General features: G+C 42.6%; 1 protein-coding gene across 6 annotated transcripts in view; it reads left to right on the top strand.

Moving 5' to 3' along the window:
• The window catches only part of STYXL1 (serine/threonine/tyrosine interacting like 1), a 90794-nt gene that overhangs the window by 61014 nt on the left and 6633 nt on the right, over positions 1-23147 (top strand). For 5 of the 6 annotated variants that reach the window (XM_053894107.1, XM_053894106.1, XM_053894108.1 and 2 more), the window contains 3 exons: positions 4154-4299; positions 12393-12490; positions 14177-14289. In XM_053894107.1, coding sequence (XP_053750082.1) covers positions 4154-4299; positions 12393-12490; positions 14177-14289 — 357 coding nt within the window. The remainder of the gene's footprint in view (positions 1-4153; positions 4300-12392; positions 12491-14176; positions 14290-23147) is intronic. The other variant, XM_053894110.1, reaches the window with a different exon arrangement.

The raw sequence follows: 23147 nt of genomic DNA, 5'->3' as shown, positions 1-23147 counted from the left end.
ATTTTCAAACCATACCAACAATAAATATGTAGCTACTGTATTATTACAAGCATCTGAGCTACAAAAACTCAGCCCAGGGAACCACTGGGAAGATTTTCAACAGTTCCCTGGAGGCACATTTTGAGAGCAGTCTTAGACTGGCATGCTTTATTGGCTGTTTTCCAACTAGTTTATAAATTAGCATTTGATGACAATTTTTTTTCTAACCACTTTCTAACACTCTCGTCCTCTTTCCTTGAAACAGATTTTGTAATTTTTTTTCAGTCAGTTTTATTGTGATATAATGGACACAGAGACTGTGTCAAGTTTAAAGGGTACAGGGTGTTAATTCGACACACGTGTATATTGTGAAGTGGTCACCAAGTGGGGTTAATCATTACCTCAAAAGTAATTACCATTTTTTGATGTGGTGGTGAGAACACTTAAGATCTACTCTCCCAGCAACTTTCAAGTATGATACAGTATTGTTTTTTTTTTTAATTATTTTTTAATGTTTATTTATTTTTGAGAGACAGAGAGACAGAGCCCAAGTAGGGGAGGGACAGAGAGAGAGAGAGAGAGGGAGGGAGACACAGAATCCTAAGCAGGCTCCAGGCTCTAAGAAGTTAGCACAGAGCCCGGTGCGGGACTTGAACCCACAAACCATGAGATCATGACCTGAGCCAAAGTGGGACACTTAACCGACTGCGCCACCCAGGTGCCCCTGTATTACAGTATTGTTAACTAAAGTTCCCATGTTGTACATTAGATCCGCAGAATTTGTGCCTCTTATATCTGGAAGTTTGTACCCTTTTGACCAACATCTCCCATTTCCCTACCCCCCAGCCCCCTGCAACCACCATTCCACTCTCTGTTTCTATGAATTTGGCCATTTTAGATTCCTCCTCATATAAGTGAGATCAGGCAGTATTGGTCTTTCTCTATCTGACTTACATGCATACCTTGGAAATACTGTGGGTTTGGTTCCAGACCACTACAATAAAGCAAATAGTGCAATAAAGCCAATCAGATGACTTTTTTTTGGTGTATATAAAAGTTCTGTTTAGACGATACTGTAGTCTATTAAATGCACGATAGCGTTACATCTAAAAAAAAAAAAACAATGAATGTACCTTAATTAAAAATACTTTATTACTGGGGAGCCTGGGTGGCTCAGTTGGTTGAACATCTGACTTTGGCTTAGGTCATTCATGGTTCATGGGTTCAAGCCCTGAATCGGGCTGTCTGCTCTCAGCCCAGAGCCTGCCTTGGATCCTCTGTACCCCTAGCTCTCTGCCCCTCCCCCACTTGTGTGCTCTTTCTTTCTCTCAAAAATAAACATCAAAAAAAATTTTTTGAAGTACTTTATTACTTAGCAATGCTAGCCATCATCTGAGCTTTCAGTGAGTCATAATCACTGATCAGAGATCACCATAATACATAGAATAATAATGAAAAGGTTAGAAATCTTGTGAGAGTTACCAAAATGTGATCGAGAGAAGTGATCAGATGCTGTTGGAAAAATGCCACCGATAGACTTGCCCGATGCAGCGTTGCCACAAATGTTGTTTGTAAAAAAAAGAAAAAGAAAAAGGCAGTATCTTTGAAGTAAAATAAAGTGAAGCATAATAAAAGGAGGTATTCCTGTGTTTCACTTAGCATAATGCCCTCAGGGTCCACCCATGTTGTCACAAATGGCAAGATGTCCTTCTTTCTCGTAACTGAGTAATACTCCGTTCTGTATACATACCACGTTTCTTTACCCATTCATCTGTCGATGGACACGTAGGTTGTTTCTGTGTCTTGGCTACTATGGGTAATGTTGCAAGGAACATGGGAGATCTTCCTTTCTCAAAACAGTGATTTCATTTCTTTTGGGTATATACCAAGAAGTGGGATGGCTGGATCATATGGTAGTTCTATTTTTAAGTTTTTAAAAAAAACTCCATACTGTTTTCTATAGTGACTGTAATGAGCGGATTTTTTTTTTTTTTTAATCACAGGACTTTCTTAAACCTTTACTTGTTAATGTACACTGTCGATTTCTTTTTTTTTTTTAATTTTTATCTTTAACGTTTATTTATTATTGAGAGACAGAGCATGAGCATGGGAGGGGCAGAGAGAGGAGGAGACACAGACTATGAAGCAGGCTCCAGGCTCTGAGCTGTCAGCACAGACCTGACACGGGCTCAAACTCACAAACCGCGAGATCATGACCTGAGTCGAAGTCGGACACTTAACCGACTGAGCCACCCAGGCACCCCTCTCCCTCTTTTTTGTTTTCTTTTTCTTTTTTTTTTTTTTTTTAGCGTTTATTCATTTTTTGAGAGAGAGAGGGAGAGGGGGAGAGAGAGAGAAAGAGAGAGGTGGGGGGAGGGGCAGAGAAAGAGGGAGACAGAATTTGAAGCAGGCTCCAGGCTTCCAGCTGTCAGCACAGAGCCCGACAAGAGGCTTGAACTCGTAAACCATGAGATCATGACCTGGCCAAAGTCGGATGCTTAACCGACTAAGCCACCTAGGTACCCCTGTACATTGTCAATTTCTGAGATGGGGATGTCAGGTACAGCTTCCCATATGTACTTGATTCTCTGAAGCTTTTTTCATAGTGCATTGCGAAGGGACCACTGTTTCCTAGAACGTGCTTTGGGAAATGTAGGATCTTTGTTTTTCAAAGAAACCCCAATTTTTCATATCATAACTTTGGACCTGGAATGCAGTGAGTCTCCATTTAAGTGGTGTCCTGTTCTCCCTACCTGTCTACATCAGAACTCCTCAGAATTTACTTCCTGATGACAAATAGGCTCCGTGTGGGTAGTTTCATTCTTTTTTTAAAGAAGGTATTAAAAGTTTGGTGGCCTCCAAAAATAATAGGATATAATTATAATATACAGTTATATAATTAAAAGGCTATCCTTTCAGTAATTATATAATTATGATATATCATAACATAAGGCTGTCCCCTCTCCCTATCCTACTGGGCACACCCTGGATTTACACAGTTCTGCGTCAAGGGGGATTAGACACCAATTTTCGTGCACCTAGAAAAGTGCACACAGGTGCCGTGGGGGTAAGTGGGATGTTGGTGTTCAGATGCAGTGTGCTGTACAATGATTCAGTGGCTCCGCCTGTCTCTTACTACCAGCCTTCTAACTTCTTTTTTTTTTTCTTTTTTTTTTTTTTAAGGAATCTTCCCTTCTTTTTTTTTTTTTTTTTTAACGTTTATTTATTTTTGAGACAGAGAGAGACACAGCATGAACGGGGGAGGGGCAGAGAGAGAGGGAAACACAGAATCGGAAGCAGGCTCCAGGCTCTGAGCCATCAGCCCAGAGCCCGACACGGGGCTCGACCCCGCGGACCGCGAGATCGTGACCTGAGCCGAAGTCGGACGCCCAACCAACTGAGCCACCCAGGCGCCCCCCAGCCTTCTAACTTCTTATTCAAGTTCTTACTTGTCAGTCTCTCTGAATGCCCACATGTCCGTCTCATTCACTGTTCTGGATTATCTTTTTTTTTTTAAGTTTATTTAATTTTTTTTAATTTTTTTTAACGTTTATTTATTTTTGAGACAGAGAGAGACAGAGCATGAATGGGGGAGGGTCAGAGAACGGGAGACACAGAATCCGAAACAGGCTCCAGGCTCTGAGCTGTCAGCACAGAGCCCGACGCGGGGCTCAAACTCACGGACCATGAGATCATGACCTGAGCCGAAGTCGGCCACTTAACCGACTGAGCCACCCAGGTGCCCCTTTTTTAAAGTTTATTTACTTTGAGAGAGAGAGATAGTGAGCAAGCTGGGGAGGGGCAGAGGGGGGGGGGGAGGGAGGGAGAGAGAGAGAGATAGAGAGAGAGAGAGAGAGAGAGAGAGAGAGAATATCCCAAGCAGGCTCCACGCTGCCAGCACAGAGCCCAGTGTGGGGCTCAAACCCACAAACCATGAGATCATGACCCAAGCTGAAATCTAGAGTTGGACATCTAACTGACTGAGCCACCCAGACGCCCCTCTGGAGTATCTTTTTAAGTTTGTTTGCTAAGCCACATTTTGAGAGACAAAAAACAAAAACAAAAAAACAAAAAAAAACAAAATAAAAAAATTTTTCTTCCCTAGGGAAAGAAAATACTACTATATTATTATATACCATACATATTTTCTATAGTACTTTCTCCTTCCTTTCAGGAACTGGATGCATTTCAGCCCTACCCTGTTGAAATAATTCCAGGTAGAATCTACCTGGGCAATTTCAGGCAAGCCTGCGACCCGAAAATTCAGAAAGATTTGAAAATCAAAGCACATGTCAACGTCTCCATGGAGGCAGGGCCATTGTAAGTAGAAATACTATTGATTTTTAAAAATTAAGTATGTATGTAAGATCCCTGGTGCTGTGCATTTATAGAGCTGAAGGCTCTGTACTTACCATCATCTGTTCCTGGTTTATAGTCTATTTCCTGGCTTGGCCATGGCACCCTCTGCCTCTAACTGAGACTCAGTACTTGCCCTTTAAATCTCACCATAGTCAGGGGCACCTGGGTGGCTCAGTCAGTTAAGCGTCTGACTTTGGCTCAGGTCGTGATCTCACAGTTCATGGGTTCAAGCCCTGCATCGGGCTCTGTGCTGACAGCTCAGAGCCTGGAGCCTGCTTTGGACTCTGTCTCCTTCTCTCTCTGCCCCTCCCTCACATGTACTCTGTCTCTCTCTCAAAAATAGACCATAAAAAAAAATTAAAATGAATGTACTCATAAAAAAAAAAAAAAAAAAAAAACAACTCACCACAATTAATGCTTTCCTGGCATTTAGCATTATGGAGCAAAGTATCCTGTGTTGCCCTGCTTTGCTTATCTCAGGCCCTCTGAGAAATGACCCCCGTCTTAGTCCTTTGGGACTGCTATGGCAGAATACCATAGACTGATGGTTCTGATGATTCATAAAACAAATTTACTTTCTCACCGTGTGGAGGCTGGGGAAATTCAAGATCCAGTCGATTTCATTCCTGGAGACAGCCTGCTTCCTGACTCATAGATACCCCTATTTTTACTGTGTCCTCACATGGTGGAAGGGGCAAGGGGGTGATCTGGGGCCTTTTGTACAAGGGTGTTAATCCCATCCATGAGGGCTCCACCTTCATGACTGATTTATAGTCTCACTTTTGTTTTAAATTTTATTTTTTTAATTAACATACAAATTAGCGTATAATGTAACAATGATTTCAGGAGTAGATTCCTTGATGACCCTTACCCATTTAGCTCAAGCCCCCTCCCATACCCCCTCCAGTAAGCCTCTGTTTGTCATCCATATTTAGGAGTCTCTTATGCTTTGTCTCCTTTCCTGTTTTTATATTATTTTGTTTCCCTTCCCTTATGTTCATCTATTTTATCTCTTAAATTCCTCATAGGAGTGAAGTCATATGATAGTTGTCTTTCTCTAATTTCACTTAGCATTAATACCTTCTAGTTCCATCCACATAGTTGCAAATGGCAAGATTTCATTCTTTTTGATAGCCGAGTAATACTCCATTGTATATATAGACCACATCTTCTTTATCCATTCATCCATCGATGGACATTTGGGCTCTTTCCATCCTTTGGCTATTGTTGATAGTGCTGCTATAAACATTGGGGTTCATGTGCCCCTTCGAAACAGCACACATGTATCCCTTGGATAAATACCTAGTAGTGCAATTGCTGGGTCGTAAGGTAGTTCTATTTTTAGTTTTTTGAGGAACCTCCATACTCTTTTCCTGAGTGGCTGCACCAGTTTGCATTCCCATTTACAGTCTCACTTTAAACAACCCCCAAATCCCAGACAAAACGTGAAAGTGAGGGCTTTCAGACAATGGCCAGCAGACAGCACAGGAGATTGATTCCTCAGACAAGGGGGGAAAAAAAAAAACACCCCGATGAGCCCCTCAGTTGATCCAGTGTATTGGTAGGAGACTGTTCGCAAGTCACAGTACAGGAAGGGGGCCAAGACAGATTGCGTCATTCTTTCTGAGTTGAGGGTATGAAGTTGAGAATTCAGAGAGGTCAAGCTGGCTAGAATTTGCGGGAGAGAACTGCATGGAGAATAGAGAGCTGAATATAAAGAAAAGGTCTTGGGGCAGCTGGGTGGCTCACTCGGTTAAGTGTCTGAGTCTTGATTTCAGCTTAGGTCATGATCTCATGGTTCCTGAGTTCAAGCCCCACATCGGGCTCTGCACTGACAGTGTGGAGCCTGCTTGGGATTCTCTCTTTCTGCTCCTCCTGTGCATGCACTCCCTGTCTCTCTCAAAATAAATAAGATAAACTGAAAAGAAAAAGCTCTTGAATTCCCCCGAGTTTTTAGCTGGATACTGCTAAACACGTGAATGTGAGGAAAACTACTCAAGGCTGGGAGAAAAACCAATAGAAATGAGCTAACAGTACAGTCTCCAGTACTGATCTCCAGGCCAGAGTAGTATGCGTTTCCAATCAGAGGAGACAAAACTGACTATATATTGGGCATCAAATAGAGCACTCAGGGAAGTATTGCCTCGGGGCGCCTGGCTAGCTCAGTTGGTAGAGCATACAACTCTTGATCTCAGGGTTGTGAGTTCAAGCCCCACGTTGGGTGTGGAAATTACTTAAAAATAAATGGTTGTTAAAAAGAAAAAAGTATTGCCTCAGTTGTGAGGCCTAGATTAGAGATGAAAAAGAAAATGTCTGAGATGAAAAATACACTGACTGGAATTAATGGCAGATAAGACACTGCAGAAGAAAATATTGGTGAATTGGAAGACATACTAGTAGAAAGTGTCCAAAATAAAACCTAGAGAAGAAAAAGCAAAAAAGAAAAACTAGAACAGAACTTCAGTGAGATTAAGAAAATTCAAGAGGCCAAACATATGTGTAAATTGGAATCTACAAAGGAGAGGAAAATGAGGAGACAGAACACATATTTAAAGAAATAATGGCCAAAATTTTTTCAAATTTGATAAACCATAAATAAAATTTACCACTAGAAATAATAATTATGTGGATACATATAAAATACTTTACCCATCACTTTTAAATCTCTTCAAAACATAATTGACCACAGAAAAAATAGTAACAATATATTTTGGGATTATAACATATGTAGAGGTAATATGGCCCACAGTTTACTAAAGCAGGAAGAGGAAAAATAGAAGTATACACCTGGAAGATTCTTACCCTATTTACATGAAGTGGTACAATGTAATAAAAAGTTGAAGATGTGTTCTAGAAACTCTAAAGCAGTGACCAAAAGATAGAACAAAAAATAAAGAATTATAATGAATAAGACAAAGATACAAAGGAATCATAAAAAAATCAATCCAGGGGCACCTGGGTGGCTCAGTTGGTTAAGCGTCCAACTTCCGCTCAGGTCATGATTTCACAGTTTGTGAGTTCGAGCCCCACGTCAGGCTCTGTGCTGACGGCTCGGAGCCTGGAGCCTGCTTCGGATTCTATGTCTCCCTCTCTCTCTGCTCCTTCCCTGCTCACATACTGTCTCTCTCTCAAAAATAAATAAAGATTTAAAAAAATTAAAAAAACATCAATCCAAAGAAGGCAGGATGAGGGGAACAGAGAAGAGACCAATAGAAAACAAATAGCAAGATGATCATGTCAATAATGACACTAAATGCAAATGGTCTAAATACCCCAATTATAAGGCAGAGGTTGTAGGCTGCTTGTAAGAAACGTACTCTTTTTGTAAAGTTTAAGTAACTTCTACACCCAACATGGGGCTCGAACCCATGACCCCAAGATCAAGAGTTGCACGCTCTTCTGACAGAGCCAGCCAGGTGCCCCAGAAACATACTTTAAATACAAAACAAAGAGAGGTTAAAAATAAAAGTATGGGAAAAGACAATTTAGGCTAAGATTAATTAAAAAAAAAAAACACACACAACTTTTGGAGTGACTCCATTATTAGATAAATTGACCTTCACAACAAAGAATACTACCACATAAAAATTCCCCTCATTTCATTAAGGGAAGGTGGTCAGTTAATCTAGGTGCTAGATTCTAGAGAATCCACAATTATTTTTTAAAATTTTTAATGTTTATTTATTTTTGAGAGAGTGAGAGAGACAGAGCGTGAGCAGGGGAGGGATAGAGAGAGAGAGACACAGAATCCGAAGCAGGCTCCAGGCTCTGAGCTGTCAGCACAGAGTCTGACATGGGGCTCAAACTCACAAACTGCGAGATCATGACCTGAGATGAAGTTGGATGCTCAACCGACTTGAGTCACCCAGGTGCCCCAGGAATCCACAATTATTATCAGAGACTTCAACATCTCTCTTGACAGACAGACAATAGGTTATAATTTTAAAGATTAGAAGAGCACTACCATCCACATTTACCTAGTTGACAATTATAAGGCACTCTACCCAATAAAAGTAGTGTTCTTCTGGTCTTTGAATGTGTTCTATAGTACACATTCTTTTCAAGGGAACATGGAACATTTTTGCCAAGATAGAATATTCTGGGCATTAAAACAAGTGTCAAAAGACAAATAATTTGTTATAAAAATTATGTTTTTATGTTCTGACTACAGTGGAATTAAGTCAGAAACCAATAACAAGATATCTCGGAAAAATTCCAAATGTTTGGAAACTAAGTTACACACTTCTAAGTAGCCTATGGGTCAAAAAGAAACCAAAAGGGAAGTTAGAAAGTATTTTGAACGGAATGAAAATAAAAACACCACATGTCAAAATTTGTGGATGCAGCTACAGCAGTGCATAGAGGGAAATTTATAGCCTAAATGCCTATATTCGAAGAGTTTCAAATCAAGGACCTAAACTTCCACTTAAAAAAAAAAATTAGAAAAAGTAAGCAGGAGGAAGGAAATGATTAAGAGCAGAAATAAGTGAAATAGAAAACAAAACAATTCCAGAAACTCAATGAAACCAAAAGCTGGCTCTCTGAAAAGAGCGATAATATTGCCAAACCCATCCCACACTGATCAAAAAAGAAGAGAGAGAAGACAAAAATCATCAATCTTAGGTACAGAGGAAGGAAAATTTTCATTCTAGATGCTACAAATGTTAAAAAGCATTCTGTGGGCATTTATCCCACAGAGGTGAAAACTTATAATTACACAAACCTGTGTCCACAGTGGCTATTTAGCGGATGAATGGTTGGACAGACTGTGGCGTACACATACCATGGAATCCTGCTCAGTAATAAACGGAATGAACTCCTGATACGTGCAACAACTTGGGTAAATATCCAGGGAATTAACACCAAGCTGATGATGATAATGATGATAATAATAATGATAATAATAAGGCAATCCCAAAAGGTTACCTGTTGTTCCATTTGTATAGCATTTTTGGTATCACAAAATTTTAGAAATAAAGGACAGATTAGTGGTTATCAGAAATTAGGGAAGTTTGAGTTTGGGGCACGGGGTGGGGCAGGTATGGTTACAAAAGGGCAAACGTGAGGAATCCTTAGTGTTAGAGCTGTTCAGTATTTTTGTTTTTTAAGTTTATTTTGAGGGAGAGAATGCATGTGCAAGCAGGGGAGGGGCAGAGAGAGAGGGAGACAGAAAATCCAAAGCAGGCTCCGTGCTGATAGCACAGGGATCAATCCCATAAGCCTGTGAGATCATGACCTGAGCTGAAATCAAGTCAGACGCTTAACCAACCGAGCCACTGAGGTGCCCGAGAACCGTTCAGTATTTTGGCTAGTATCTCCTGGATACGTAAATCCGCACAGGTGATAAATCTGTATAGAACTTATTACATGCATGTGCACATGCATGTGCACATGCACGCGCACACACACAATACAAGCAAAACTGGGGAAGTCTGAATACAGTTGGTAGGTTGCATCAGCATCAATATCCTGGGCTATTATAATACAGTTTTGCAAGATGTTATCATTGGGGAAACTAGGCAAAGCATACAGTGAATCTCTCTGTGTTATTTCTTATAACTGTGGGTGAATCTAGAGTGACCTCAGTAAAAGTTTTAATTAAAAATTTAAAAATAATTAGGAAATATTACGAGTAATTTTATGCCAACACATTTGAAATTTCAATTAAATGAACCTGTTCCTTGAAAGACTCAAGCTATCTAATCACCTGGTAACAAATAGATCATCTCTGGGTGCCTGGGTGGCTCAGTTGGTTAAGCATCTGATTCTTCATTTCGGCTCAGGTTATTGATCTCATGGTTTATCTCTTCCGGGTGTGGGGCTTGATCCTATGACCCTGAGATCATGACCTGAGCCAAAATCAAGAGTCAGATGCTCAACCAACTGAATCACCCAGAAGTCCATGATCCACTTTGAAATAATTCTTGCATATGGTGCCAAATGTAGAACTAAGTTCATAGTTTTTGGGTTTTTTTGTTTTGTTTTGTTTTGCTTTTCAGTAGGGTCTGTGCCCAATATGGGGCTTGAACTCATGACCCCGAGATCAAGAGTCACATGTTCTACCAACTGAGCCAGCCAGGGGCCCCCATTATTTGTTGAAAGAAAAATGATCCTTCTCCTGTTGGACTGATTAGATACCTTTGTTGAAAATCCATTGACCATGTGTGTGTGGGATTATATCTGGATTCTTTTTTTTTTTTTTTCTGGATTCTTTATTCTTTTTCACTGGCCTGTATTTTTATACCAGTTCTGCACTCTTGACTATTGTAGCTTTTTCAAAGTTGTCTCCTTTGCATTTCCACATACATTTTAATTTTTTTTTAATGTTCACTCATTTTTGAGAGAGACAGACAGACAGATAGACAGAGACAGAGCTCGAGCAAGGGAGGGGCAGAGAGAGAGGGATACACAGAATCCGAAGCACGCTCCAGGCTCTGAGCTGTCAGCACAGAGCCTGATGCAGGGCTTGAACTCACGAACTGCAAGATCATGACCTGAGTCCAAGTTGCACGCCCAACCAACTGAGCCACACAGGTGCTCCTCTGTATATATTTTAGAAGAGCTTGCCAGTTTCTACAAAAAGCCTGCTGGAATTTTGATTGGGTTTGAATTGTATCCATAGGTCAGTTTGGGGAGAATCTTACCAACATTGAGTCTCCTGATCCATGAGCATAGTCTATCTCTCCATTTACTTAGCTCTTTCATTTCTCTAAAAAATGTTTTATAATTTCCCAGTGTACATGTTTTACACACTTTGTGTCAGATTTCTTCCTAAGTATTTGATATTTTTGATGTGGTTATAAATGGTATTTTTAAAATGTCAATTTCTGATTGTTCATTGCTAGTATATAGAAATGCAGTTGATTTTTATAGTAAGCTTGTACCCTTCTACCTTCTCCATCTAGATGCCTCCTACACTGTGAAGATTTCCCCAGCTCCCTCAACTTCTCTCTGCTCTTCTTCTCCAGTATCACGTGCAGGTCTTTATCCCCAAACCTAGCCAGTTGGATTGGGACCATTTGTTTCTGTGTCTGCCTCCCCCATCAGACCGGGAGCTCCTTGACGTTGGGAGAGGCCAGCTCCTATTTGGTTCATCTTGTGCCCACTAGGGTCCAGCCCACGGTCTGGCACACAATAAATAGTCATTGAGTGAGTGTCTGAGGAAAGAATGAATAGATGGGTGTGGATGGATAGATGGAGGAGGGAGGGGGGAGGGAGGGATAGATGGAGGAGGAAAGGATGGATGGATGGATGGATGGATGGGAATTGTATTTGCTAAACCAGGCTATTTTTGTTTCTGAATCTGCTGCAACTTCCTGCGTGCCACAGTGGTCTGCATACTGCTGAATGTCACCAGTAGACCGCAGTCTTCATAAATAACATTGACCAAATACTTACGGCATGCTGGACATTCTGCAAGCTCCCTGCAGGCATCTTCTCGTTAAACGTGTCACACACCTCCTCTCCTCCTCTCTCTCCTGTGTTCATAAAGTTCTAGCCACTCTGATTTCTCTGTTGGTTCTCAAATCCATCAAACACACTCCATCTCTGCACCTTTGCCCTGTTCTCCTCTGCTCAGGGCCCTCTTTCCTCAGATGACTGCTTGGCTTGTTCCATCACCTCTTTTAAGCCTGTGCTCAAATGTTACCTCCTCAGTGAAGCTTTCCCTGACCGCTAAAACAGCCACCCTACCACTCTCCATCTCCTATCTGGGGCTTTCTCCGTTTAACATGACAGGTGCATTCTCCCAGCTCATTACCTATTCCTTCCCATCCTCATTTTACTTTCTGCATCATATTCTAGGAAAGTACCACGTTTGGTTAATAATAATAATGATGTCCTGTTTCTTGAGCGTTTATTCAAAAGTGTGCCAAGCAGACTGCCAAATGCTTTACATAGATGAACGGACTTCACCCACATGACACCCCTATGGGGTAGGGGCTTTTTTTTTTTTTCTGCGAGAGGTCCAGTTATTTGCCTGCTGCTGTGGATGAGGACCGCTCCAGCGAGCCTGTGTGTGAGGCTGCCTGATTGCCTGCTTTCCTTCTGTTTAGTTTTGTAGATGACGCTGACAGCCTCCTGCACATCAAGATAGAAGATTCCCCGGAAACCGACCTTTCCCCCTTTTTAAGGCACCTCTGTCACTTTCTCGGTAAGGGGCAATCTCCAACCAGGAAGCCACTGGTCTGTGCCCAGGGGCCAGAAGGGCTGTGGTACCTTGTCCACGCTTCTGCTTCTGATTGTGACTGTCAGCACTGAGGAAAGAAAGGGTGGGGCCAAGCACAAGCCCGGCTAGGTGTGGCCAAGCCCCAGGACAAACTGTCCCTCAGGAGCCCTTGACAATGAGGGCAGCCACATGTTTACCTTGGGGGTAGTGGGGCCAGATAAGACCACCGGATTGCAGATTGAGCGCCCTGCATTCTGACCCTGGCTGGACCAGTAGGCCCTTTTGGGTCCACTTAACCCTTGGTCCCGGCCTCACTGCACCTGTTGGGAAATGAGAGTGTTGCCCGCCTCCCTCCCCCCACCACCTGCTGTGGGTGCATATGGTCAGAGCAGCCTGCTCTGGGCTCTGGGAACCCAGAGGTGAATCATACTCCATCCCTGCCCGCCTGTCCTGTCAATGGGTGGAATGGATGGAAAATTCCAGAACCCTCCCAGCTCTGACTTCCAGGATCCCCAGTGTGTGTGTGCCCAGTGTCCCTTTGGTTCTCCCATCACACATGGCAGTGCCCACCAATCACTTACCTCATTGAGGGTGCAGTTTTCAGTCACCCCAGGGCTCACGATTGCCCAAGGAGAGCAAGATGGCTGGAGAGATTGAGGTTGAGTCCAGTCAGGGGCCCTACCCCAGGGCTGCCTGCTGGGTACCCCTTTAGCCCCCAGCCCACATGGCCGCACCAGGGGCCAGAGAATGGCTTTTTGGCCCAAACATCCTTATTTGCCTGGGAGGTTGCAACATTCACTTGACCAGTATCTAGGCTGTGACTTGCCCTGTGTCCCACCTTGGGATGGCAGAGTCCTGTGCCATAGAGGCCCCCTCTCCAGCCCTACCTTGCTGGGTGGGACTTGCTGGGCCAGTCCTTAACTGCTCTGTGTCTCTGATTCCTTGTCCATATGATGAGGCACTTGGCCTTAACCATCTCCTCCAGTGCTGACAGTCTGCAATTTCGCATGTGGTATGTTTATCTCCAGTTCTCAGAGGTTACCCGATCAGCCCAGGATGCCAGCTTAGATTTCCTCCCCACCCCTCACTGGGCGAGCCTCAGCCTCAGGGGCGTTATTAAGTGTGATCGTAGCTGACCTCTCCGTGTCAGGCATGGGGCTAAGCACAGGACAAAACCTTTTGAGGTAGGTAGTATACTGTAACCCCATTTTCTGGAGGATAAAACTGTGCCTTAGAGTAACATGCTCGGGCCATACAGCCAGTGAGTGGCCGAGCCAGGATTCATACCCAGGCCGTACTGCCTCTGTCAGCACCCCCATGTCCTGGGGGGACCATCTTCTCATCCCACTCAGGAGGCCAGCTGGTAACTGAGCTTCTTGGGCTAGAAACCTGGAGAGCCAAAAAAAAAAAAAAAAAAAAAAAAAAGACCTTTGCATGATAATGCTGAACACCCAGTGTGATTCTCTTGAACTGCCAGTGAGGTCTGAGGACCTCCATGTGCCAGGTGATGAAACAGTGTCCCAGAGATGTTGCGTGACTAGCCTATGCCATGGTGTGCTGGGTCTGAACTCACTCTTAGACCATGGGCCCCTGAAGCCAGTCAGCTTACGGCAACTAAGGTCCACAGGGAACGAGGCCATGCAGGTCCCCCGCCTTTCCTTCCTCTTGCAGAACTTCACCTCCAGCTTGGCTCTGTCATCCTGGTCTTTTCCACCCTGGGCATCAGTCGCAGCTGTGCGGCCATCTTGGCCTTCCTCATGCACTGGAATGGGCAGACCTTGAAGGTACGCACTCCCCAGGCGAGGATCAGACTGCAGCTACCTCCAGCAGGCAGCGTCAGAGCTGGACCTGGGAGGAAGGGGGCCCAGGCACTACCTTGGGGCCCTAACTGGGGGGCGGGAGGGAGAGGGGTCAGGGAAGGGAGCTCCAAGTCTAGGGCTCTATCCAGCATACACACCCAGGGGCAAGGTCCCAGAGGTCTGGGCCAGAGGCTGAGGCTGTGACATTAGAGACCTGAGGCTTGGCGTGTGGGGCAAGCCCAGAGACTCAGGCTGGGCAAGGCCATGGCCAGCCACACCCTCATCATGTCCCTCCTCAATCTGACTACTGGCATTTGTTCAGGCTTCTCCCAGGGAGGTAAGTTTTGGCTATTGCTTGGAGCCAGAGACTTGCAGCGCCCCCAGGCTCCAAGGGCACCTACCCTGACAGTCTTTACCCAGATTGGAGAAGGGGGCAGAGACCTATCTCCACAAACCCTGTGGAACCAGGGCTCCTGGTGCCGAGGGCAGTGTGTTTTGAGTGCGCTGGGAAATGGCAGATCTGCCCTGAGGGGAGGAACAGCTTGTGCGTGATTTCCAAGGACTTGGGTAGGACCCACACAGCTCCCATATATGCCCGGGGCTGTGCTTGGAGGAAGGGGAGCATCGAAGAATGACCATGGTCAGGGCCTACTGCTGGTGGTTTTAGATATTGACCCCACGTGCTCTGTGGGGGTGAAATTGCAAGCTAGAAGGAGTCTTAGATGGCCAAGAATTCGACCTGTGGGTACGTACCTGGCAGAAGTGAAAGCAAAGACTCCGAAGTTTGTAGAACCATGTTCTTGGTTCTACACTTGGTTCAGCACTGATGGTAGCCGGGAGGGGGGAGTGACCCAAGTGTCCATCGACAGATGGGAAAATAAGTGGGTAGTGTATCCAAATAATGGAATACTACTCAGCCTTAAAAAGGGGAGACATTTTGACACCTGCTGCAACATGGATGAACCTGGAGGACATTGTGCGGAGTAGAATAAGCCAGTCACAAAAGGACAAATACCATATGATTCCGCTTATGAGGTACCCGGAGTCGTCAAAATCACAGACATTGGAGGTAGAATGGTGGGTGCCGAGGGCAGGGGGCAGCGGGAACGGGGAGCTGTTTAATGGACATGAAGCTTTGGTTTGGGAAGATGGAAAAGTTCTGGAGATGGATGGTGGTGCTGGTTGTGTGATGCGGCAAATGCACTTAATGCCACTGAACTGTACGTCCAAACCCGGTTACGGTGGTAAGTTTTCTGTATGCGTATTTTACCACAATTGACACCATTGAAAAAGAAAAGCATCTGGATGCAGAATCGCAGGCCTGGAGCGAGAGAACCAGACCCCTGTTCTCACCCCGTGCAAGGTGAATTGTCGGAGGTCATTGCCTGCTTGAGTGTTTTGGTGTGTGCTGCAGGGAAGGGTGTGACGTTGCTGATAAATCTGGGGAGGGAGGCCTGTGCCGTTGCTCCTGTAGAGATGCCTCTCCAGCCACCTCCCCAGGAATGGGCGCTGGCCTGCAAGGGGCCCCTTCTCTGCTGCCTTGTTGAGCTGGAATGTGGAGAAGACTGGAGCTGGCAGAAGGTGTGGAGAGCTCACTGCTTGCAGGGGGTGTTCCAGGATGGGAGCTCCCCAGGAGTTCGAATGGGGCCAATGGGAGCCCTGGCCTGCTGGGGTCCCTGATTTCCTTACGGCTCATGGTGAAGTTTGTGTACAAAAAGGTCGAGCGAGAGCCTTGTAGCTCTGATATTTAGTGATGTTTCCCAGCCCTGACAAGCACATCACAGTCCTCTCTCTGCTCCCAGGCTTCCAGAGCTGGCTGGGGTGAGTGCAAGAGGGAGGGTTCACCCACCTGGCTCCTCTGAGTTCTCTAGCAGTGAAGGCCAGGCCCCCTCGGCTATGTGGTGGCACCCATGGGCCCACCCACGGGTCCCCAAAGAACTCCAGCAGTGAATTCGAGGGCCATCTGGGTGTGGCTGTCCTGCTCAGTGGGAGGACAGGTGCTTGGGTCCTTGAAGGACCCAAGTCCTCCTCTCAGGAGGAACCTGGGATTAGTAATCTGTGTTGTGTGCAGGGATGTCCTGTTGCTGGGGGCTCTGCCCTGAGATGCCATCTAGATAACTTGACAAAAAATGCTATGCAACCAGAGCTGTGGACAGCAAGAACTGCCCCTGTGACCTTGCTGGGTCTTTTCCAGACTGAGTTAGTCGTGTGTGGTGGTTAGGTTTTCCTAACCATTACCAAGCAATGCCCTGCATTACTGACAGAGGTTGACCTGGGCTCAGCTCTGCTGCTGCCTGGGGTCCAGAAAGACATTCCCTCCTCCTGTTGTCTGTGTGGTCCTGGGGTCCTCCTCTGTGCACTGGGGAAGCCATGTCCCTGGCTGTTGTCAGCTCAGTTGAGATGGTCAGAGCCCATGGGCTTGGCAAAAAAAAAAAAAAAAAAAAAAAAAAGTGTGGGCCACACTGGGGCAATATACTGCTTCCTGGGCTTATGGTCCCAGCTGAGCTCACTGAGGCACCAAGACCAGAAGTGGGAAGTTAAGGGGTGAACCCTGAGCCACCCTGCTTGTCCTGGGCTTTCAAGGCTTTGGCACAAGTTTGTGTGGGATCCCAGAGCCAGCAAGTCCTTAAGAAATCTATTTCAGTTCCTTTAAACTGCTGACAGTAACTTTGTCCCTTAAAAGATCTTCAGAGAAAAACAAAACAAAACAAAATCCAACTCCTGAGGCACCATAATGGCTACTATTGGCAGAGTGCCAGGTCATTGTGAATACTTCTTGCATAATGAAACCACAAGGACCCCGCAGATTGTTATTATCCCTGTTTTGCAGGAGGCTTCTAGAGGCTGAGTAATTTGCCCAAGGCCCCATAGCTGTAAGTGGCAAAGCTGGAATCCAAAACCACCACACGGCACAGTTTGAGAATCTGGGCTTTACACAGAGCCCAAGGTGGTGGGAAGAGCATTGGCCTTGCACCCTGAAGAATGGGGCTGTGGGCTGGCTGCTGCCTCTTACCAAGAGTGACCTGGCCACATACCTTCATCCTTCGATCTCACTGGTGTTTTCTGTGAGTCCAAGCAGATGCTTTGTGGGCTGAAAGGGGTTGTGAGCAGTGAGTGTGGGGGACTGTGATTATAGTTTGTCCTCAGGGGCCCCATCTGACCTGATCAGGACTTAGTAAACTTTACAACTGCATAGCTCTGCCCCAGGTACCACTGTTGTTGTTATTGTTGTTTTAAATGGCAAAGTACAGATAACATGAAATTTACCATTCTGTCATTTGTAAGCATGCAGTTCAGCAGCATTAAGTACATTCACATTATTGTGCAGCCGATCTCCAGAACTCTTTTCATCTTGCAAAACTAAAGCTCTATACCCGTTAAGTAGCAATTCCACATTCTCCTCTCCGCCCAGCCTCTGGCAACCACCATTCTCCTTTCTGTGTCTATGAATTTGACTCCTTCAGGTACCTCATATAAGTGGAATCATACAGTATTTGTCCTTTTGTGAGTGGCTTATTTCACTTCACATAATATCCTTAAGGTTCATCTATGTTGTAGCATGTGCCAGAATTTCCTTGCTTTTTAAGGCTGAATGATATTCTGTTGTATGTAGTATTCACCAGTGAGCCCATCAGGGCCTGGTGCTTTCTGTTTTGGAAGATAAGTTTTTAATCCAATTTCTTTAATAGATAAAGGCCTATTCAGATTGTGTGATTTTGTGTGAGTCTTGGCAGATTGTGTCTTTCAAGGAATTGGTCTGTTTTATCTAGATGCTATGTGGACATGATGTTTGTTGTTCATAGTATTCCTTTAGTCTCCTTTTAATGTCCATGGGCTCTGTAGTGATGTCCCTTTTTCATTTCTGATATTAATGAATTGTATCTTCCCTCCTTTTCTTAGTCTTGCTAGAAGCTGATCAATTTTGCTGATTTTTTCCCCCAAAGAACCAGCTTTTGATTTCATTGATTTTTTTTTTCTGTTGATTTTCTGTTTTCAATTTCATTGATTTTGGCTTTAATTTTTATTTTTTTCTACTTACTTTGGGTTTAATTTACTCTTCTTAGTTTCCTAAGAAGGAAAACTTAGAGGATTGATTTAGATGAACATTCATCTTGTGAATGTTCCATTTGATCTTGAGAAGAATGTATATGCTGTTGTTGGATGGAATATTCTATAGGTGTCAGTTATATCTAGTTAATTAATGGTGCTGTTGAGTTCAACTATGACCTTATTGATTTTCTGCCTGCCATATCTGTCCATTACTGATAGAAAAGTGATGAAGTCTCTAGAACAGTGGATTCATCTATTTCTCCTTGCCTCACATATATTGATGTTGTTAGGTACATGCCGTTGTATGTATGTATATACGTATTTTGTTTATCCCTTCATCTGTTGATGGATCTTTGGGTTACTTCTACCTTTTGTTTATTTTTTGAATAATGCTACTGTGACTGTGGGTGTGTGAATATCTTTGAGATCCTGCTTTCAGTTCTTTTTTTCCTGTTTTATTCTTTGTTAAGATATAATTAATATATAACATCAGTTTCAGGTATATAACAATTGTTCAGTGTTATGTACATACTACAAAATGATCACAATAAGTCTTGTTAACATCCATCACCACATATAGGTACAAATTTTTTTCTTGTATGAGAACTTTTAAGATCTACTCTCTTAGTAACTGTAAATTATGCAGTATAGCATTAACTATAGTTACCATACTGTGTATATCCCTATGACTTATTTTGTAACTGGAAGTTTGTACCTTTTGACCACTTTCCCCATTTTGCTCACCTCTGGCCCCTACCTCTGGCAACCCTCAGTCTATTCACTGTGTCTGAGTTCAGCTTTTGTGTGTTTTTGTTTTGTTTTTTAGGTTCCATATAAGTGAGATCATATGGTATTTGTCTTTCTTTGTCTGACTTCACTTAGCATAATGCCTTCAAGGTCCATCCATGTTGTTGCAGATAGCTGGATTCCTTCCTTTTTAATGGTTGAATAATATTCCATTGTGTGTTCCATTCTGTTCCATGTTGTCTTTATCCATTCAGCCATCAGTGGCCACTATGGTTGTTTCATGTCTTGGCTATTGTAAATAATGCTGCAGTGAAGATGAGGTACAGATACCTTTTTGGGCTAGTGTTTGTATTTCCTTTTTTTTTTAATGTTTATTTTTATTCTTGAGAGAGTGCACATGTGCAAGCAGGGGAGAGGCAGAGAGAGAGGGGGACAGAGGATCCAAAGCGGGCTTCATGCTGACAGCAGAGAGCCCTATGTGGGGCTCAAACTCACAAACTGAGATCATGACCTGAGCTGAAGTCAGATGCTTAATTGACTGAGCCACCTAGGCGCGCTGTGTTTTTGTTTCCTTTCTATAAATACTCAGAAATGGAATTTCTGGATCATATGGTAATTCTTTTCATTTTATTGTTGTTTTTTTTATTTTAGAGAGAGAGAGTGCTTGTGAGTAGGGGAGACAGGCAGAGGGAGAGGGAGAGAGAGAATCTCAAGCAGGCTCCATTCCATGCTCAGTGTGGAGCCTAGGATTGTGACCAGAGCTGAAATCAAGAGTTGGATGCTCAATGGACTGAACCACCCAGGTGCCCCATATTCCTAATTTTTTATGAATCTCCATATTATTTCCATAGTGACTGTACCAATTTACAGTTCTATTAGTGCATCGAGGTTCCCTTTTCTCCACATCCTTGTTTGCACTTGTTATTTCTTACATTTTTTTGGTAATAGCCATATTGTGATTTGTTACCTCATTGTGATTTTGATTTGCACTTCCCTGATGATTAGTGATGTTGAGCATCTTCTCCTGTACCCATTGGCCATCTGTATGTCTTCTTGGGGAAAAGACATCCAGATCTTCTGCTCTTTTTAAAATCAGATTTTTTTCTATTACATTGCAAGAGTTATTTATATATTTTGGATATTAACCTCTTATTAGATATATGATTTACAGATCTCTTCTCCCATTCAGTAGGTTGCCTTTTCATTTGGTTGATGGTTTCCTTTGTTGTGCAAAAGCTTTTTAGTTTGATGCAGTTGTTTGTTTTTGTTCTTGTTGCCTTTGCTTTTGGTATCAAATCCAAAATATCATCACCAGGACTGATGTCAGGGAGCTTACCAGATATGTTTTCTTCTAGGATCATTATGATTTGCGGTCTTACATTCAAGCCTTTAATTTTTTTTGAGTTGATTTTTGTGTATGGAGGAAGACATGTTCCAGTTTCACTATTTTGCATGTGGCTGTCTAGCTTTCCAATGCCATTTATTGAAGATTGTCCTTTACCCATTGTATATTCTTGTCTCCTTTGTCATAAATTAATTGAAGATTTATACATGTCGGTTTATTTCTGGACTATTTTGTTCCATTGACTTATGTGTGTGTTTTTATGTCCATGCCATACTGCCTTGACTATGATAGCTTTGTAATATAGTTTGAAATCAGGATGTCATGCCTCCCGCTTTGTTCTTCTTTCTTCAGATTGCTTTAGCTATCTGAGGGTCTGTTAATGATTCCATACAAATTTTAAGATTGTTTGTTCTATTTCTGTGAAAAATTCCATTGGAATTTTGTCAGGGATTGTGTTGAATCTGTAGATTGCTTTGGGTACTTGGGATGTTTTAACAATGTTAATTCTTCCAATCCATGAGCCTGGAATATCTATTTATTTGTATCCTCTTCAGTTTCTTTTATTCATGTCTTACAGTTTTCAGTGTATACGTTTTTAGCTCCTTGGTTAAATTTATCCCTAGGAATTTTATTCTTTTTGGTGTAATTATAAATGGGATTGTTCTCTTAATTTCTCTTTCTGATAGATAGTTCATTATTAGTGCATGTGATTTTTGTGTGTTGATTTTGTATCCTGCAACTTTACCAAATTTATTATTCCTAATGTTTTTTTGATGGATACTTTAGGGCTTTCCAAATATAATACCATTTGTAAAGAGTTTTACTTCCTTTCCAATTTGGATGCCTTTTATTTCTTGCCTAATTGCTCCTGCTTGCAATACTATGTTGAATAAATGTGGCAAGAGTGGGCATCCTTCTCTTATTCCTGATCTTAAAGGAGAAGCTATTCAGCTTTTCACCATTGAGTATGATGATGGGCTTGTCATATATTGCTTTCATTACGTTGCAGTGTATTGTATTCCCTCTATACCCACGTTTTGGAGAATTTTTATAACTGGATGTTGATTTTTGCTAAATTCTTTTTCTGCCTCTGTTGAGATAATCATACAGTTTTTATCCTTCACTTTGTTATGATGGTATATTACATTGACTGGTTTGCAAAGGTTAAACCATCCTTGCATCCGTGAAGTCAATCCCGCTTGATCCTGGTATATAATTCTTTTAATGTATTGATGAATTTGGCTTGCTAAGATCTTGTTCAGGATTTTTGCATCTATGCTAATCAGGGATATTGGCCTGTAATTTTCTTTTCTTGTTGTGTCTTTGTCTGGTTTGGCATCAGGGTAATGCTGGCCTTGTAGAATGAATTTGGGAGTGTTCCTCCTCTTCTGTTTTTGGGAAGTGTTTAATAAGGAAGTGTTTAATGATGTTCGGTCCAATTCATCAGTGAAGTTATCTGATCCTGTACTTTTGTTTCTTGGGGGGTTTTGATTATGGATTCAATCTCGTTACTAATAATTGGTCTGTTCAGATTTTCTATTTCTCCATAACTCAGTCTTGGTAGGTTGTAAATTCCAGGAATCTATCCATTTTTTCCATTTTGTTCAATATGTTGGTGTATAATTGTTCACAGTAATCTCTTATCCTTTGCATTTCTTTGGTATCAGTTGTAACATTTCCACTTTCATTTCTGATATTATTTGAGCCCTTTGTTTTCTTGGTGAGTCTAGCTAAAAGCTTGTCTATTTTGTTTATCTTTTAAAAAAACCCATCTCTTAGTTTCATTGATCTTTTCTGTTGTCTTTTTAGTCTCTATTTCCACTTTGGTCTTGGTTATTTCCCACTTCCTAGTAATTTGGGGCTTAGTTTGTTGTTCTTCTAGTTTCATGAGGTGTTTTTGTTTCTTAATGTAGGCATTTATTGCTATGAACGTCCTTCTTAGAACTGCTTTCGCTGCAGCCCATAAATGTTGATATGTTGTATTTTCATTTTCATTTGTTTCAAGACATTTTTTAAAGATTTTATTTTTAAGCAGTCTCTACACCCAATGTGGGGCTTGAACCCACAACCCTGAGATTGTCACATGCTCCACTGACTGAACCGGCCAGGTGCCCTCAGTATATTTTTGATATTTCTTTTGATTTCTTCATTGATCCATTGTTTGTTTAGTAACATGTTGCTTAATCTCCATGTATATGTGTACTTTCCAGTTTTCTTGTAATTGATTTCTAGTTTCATACCACTGTGGTCATAAAAGATGCTTGATAATATCTCAGTCTTCTTAAATTTATTATTTATTTTGTGGCATAACATATGATCTGTCCTGGAGGATGTTTCATGTGCACTTGAGAAGAATGTGTTCACTTTGAGAGGGAATGTTCTGTAAATGTCTGTTAGGTCCATCTGGCTTAATGTGTACTTCAAGTCCAATGTTTTATTATTGATTTTATGTCTGGATGACCTGTTAATGCAAGTGGGGGTATTAAAGTCCCCTACTATTGTTATATTGCTGTCTATATCTCTCTTTAGGTCTGTTAATATTTGCTTTATATATTTAGGTTCTTCTATGTTGGGTGCATAAATATGGACAAATTTTACATCCTCTTGTTGGATTGAGCCTTTTATCATTATATAGTGACCTTTGTTTCTTATCATAGTCTTTGTCTTAAGGTCTATTTTGTCTGATATAGCAGCTTCAGCT

This window comes from Panthera pardus, unplaced genomic scaffold, assembly GCF_024362965.1.
Source record: "Panthera pardus isolate Hobbes unplaced genomic scaffold, ASM2436296v1 HiC_scaffold_4, whole genome shotgun sequence".
NCBI lineage: Eukaryota > Metazoa > Chordata > Mammalia > Carnivora > Felidae > Panthera > Panthera pardus.
Note: the sequence above shows the minus strand (reverse complement) of the source record. Positions and strands in the feature narration are given on the sequence as shown.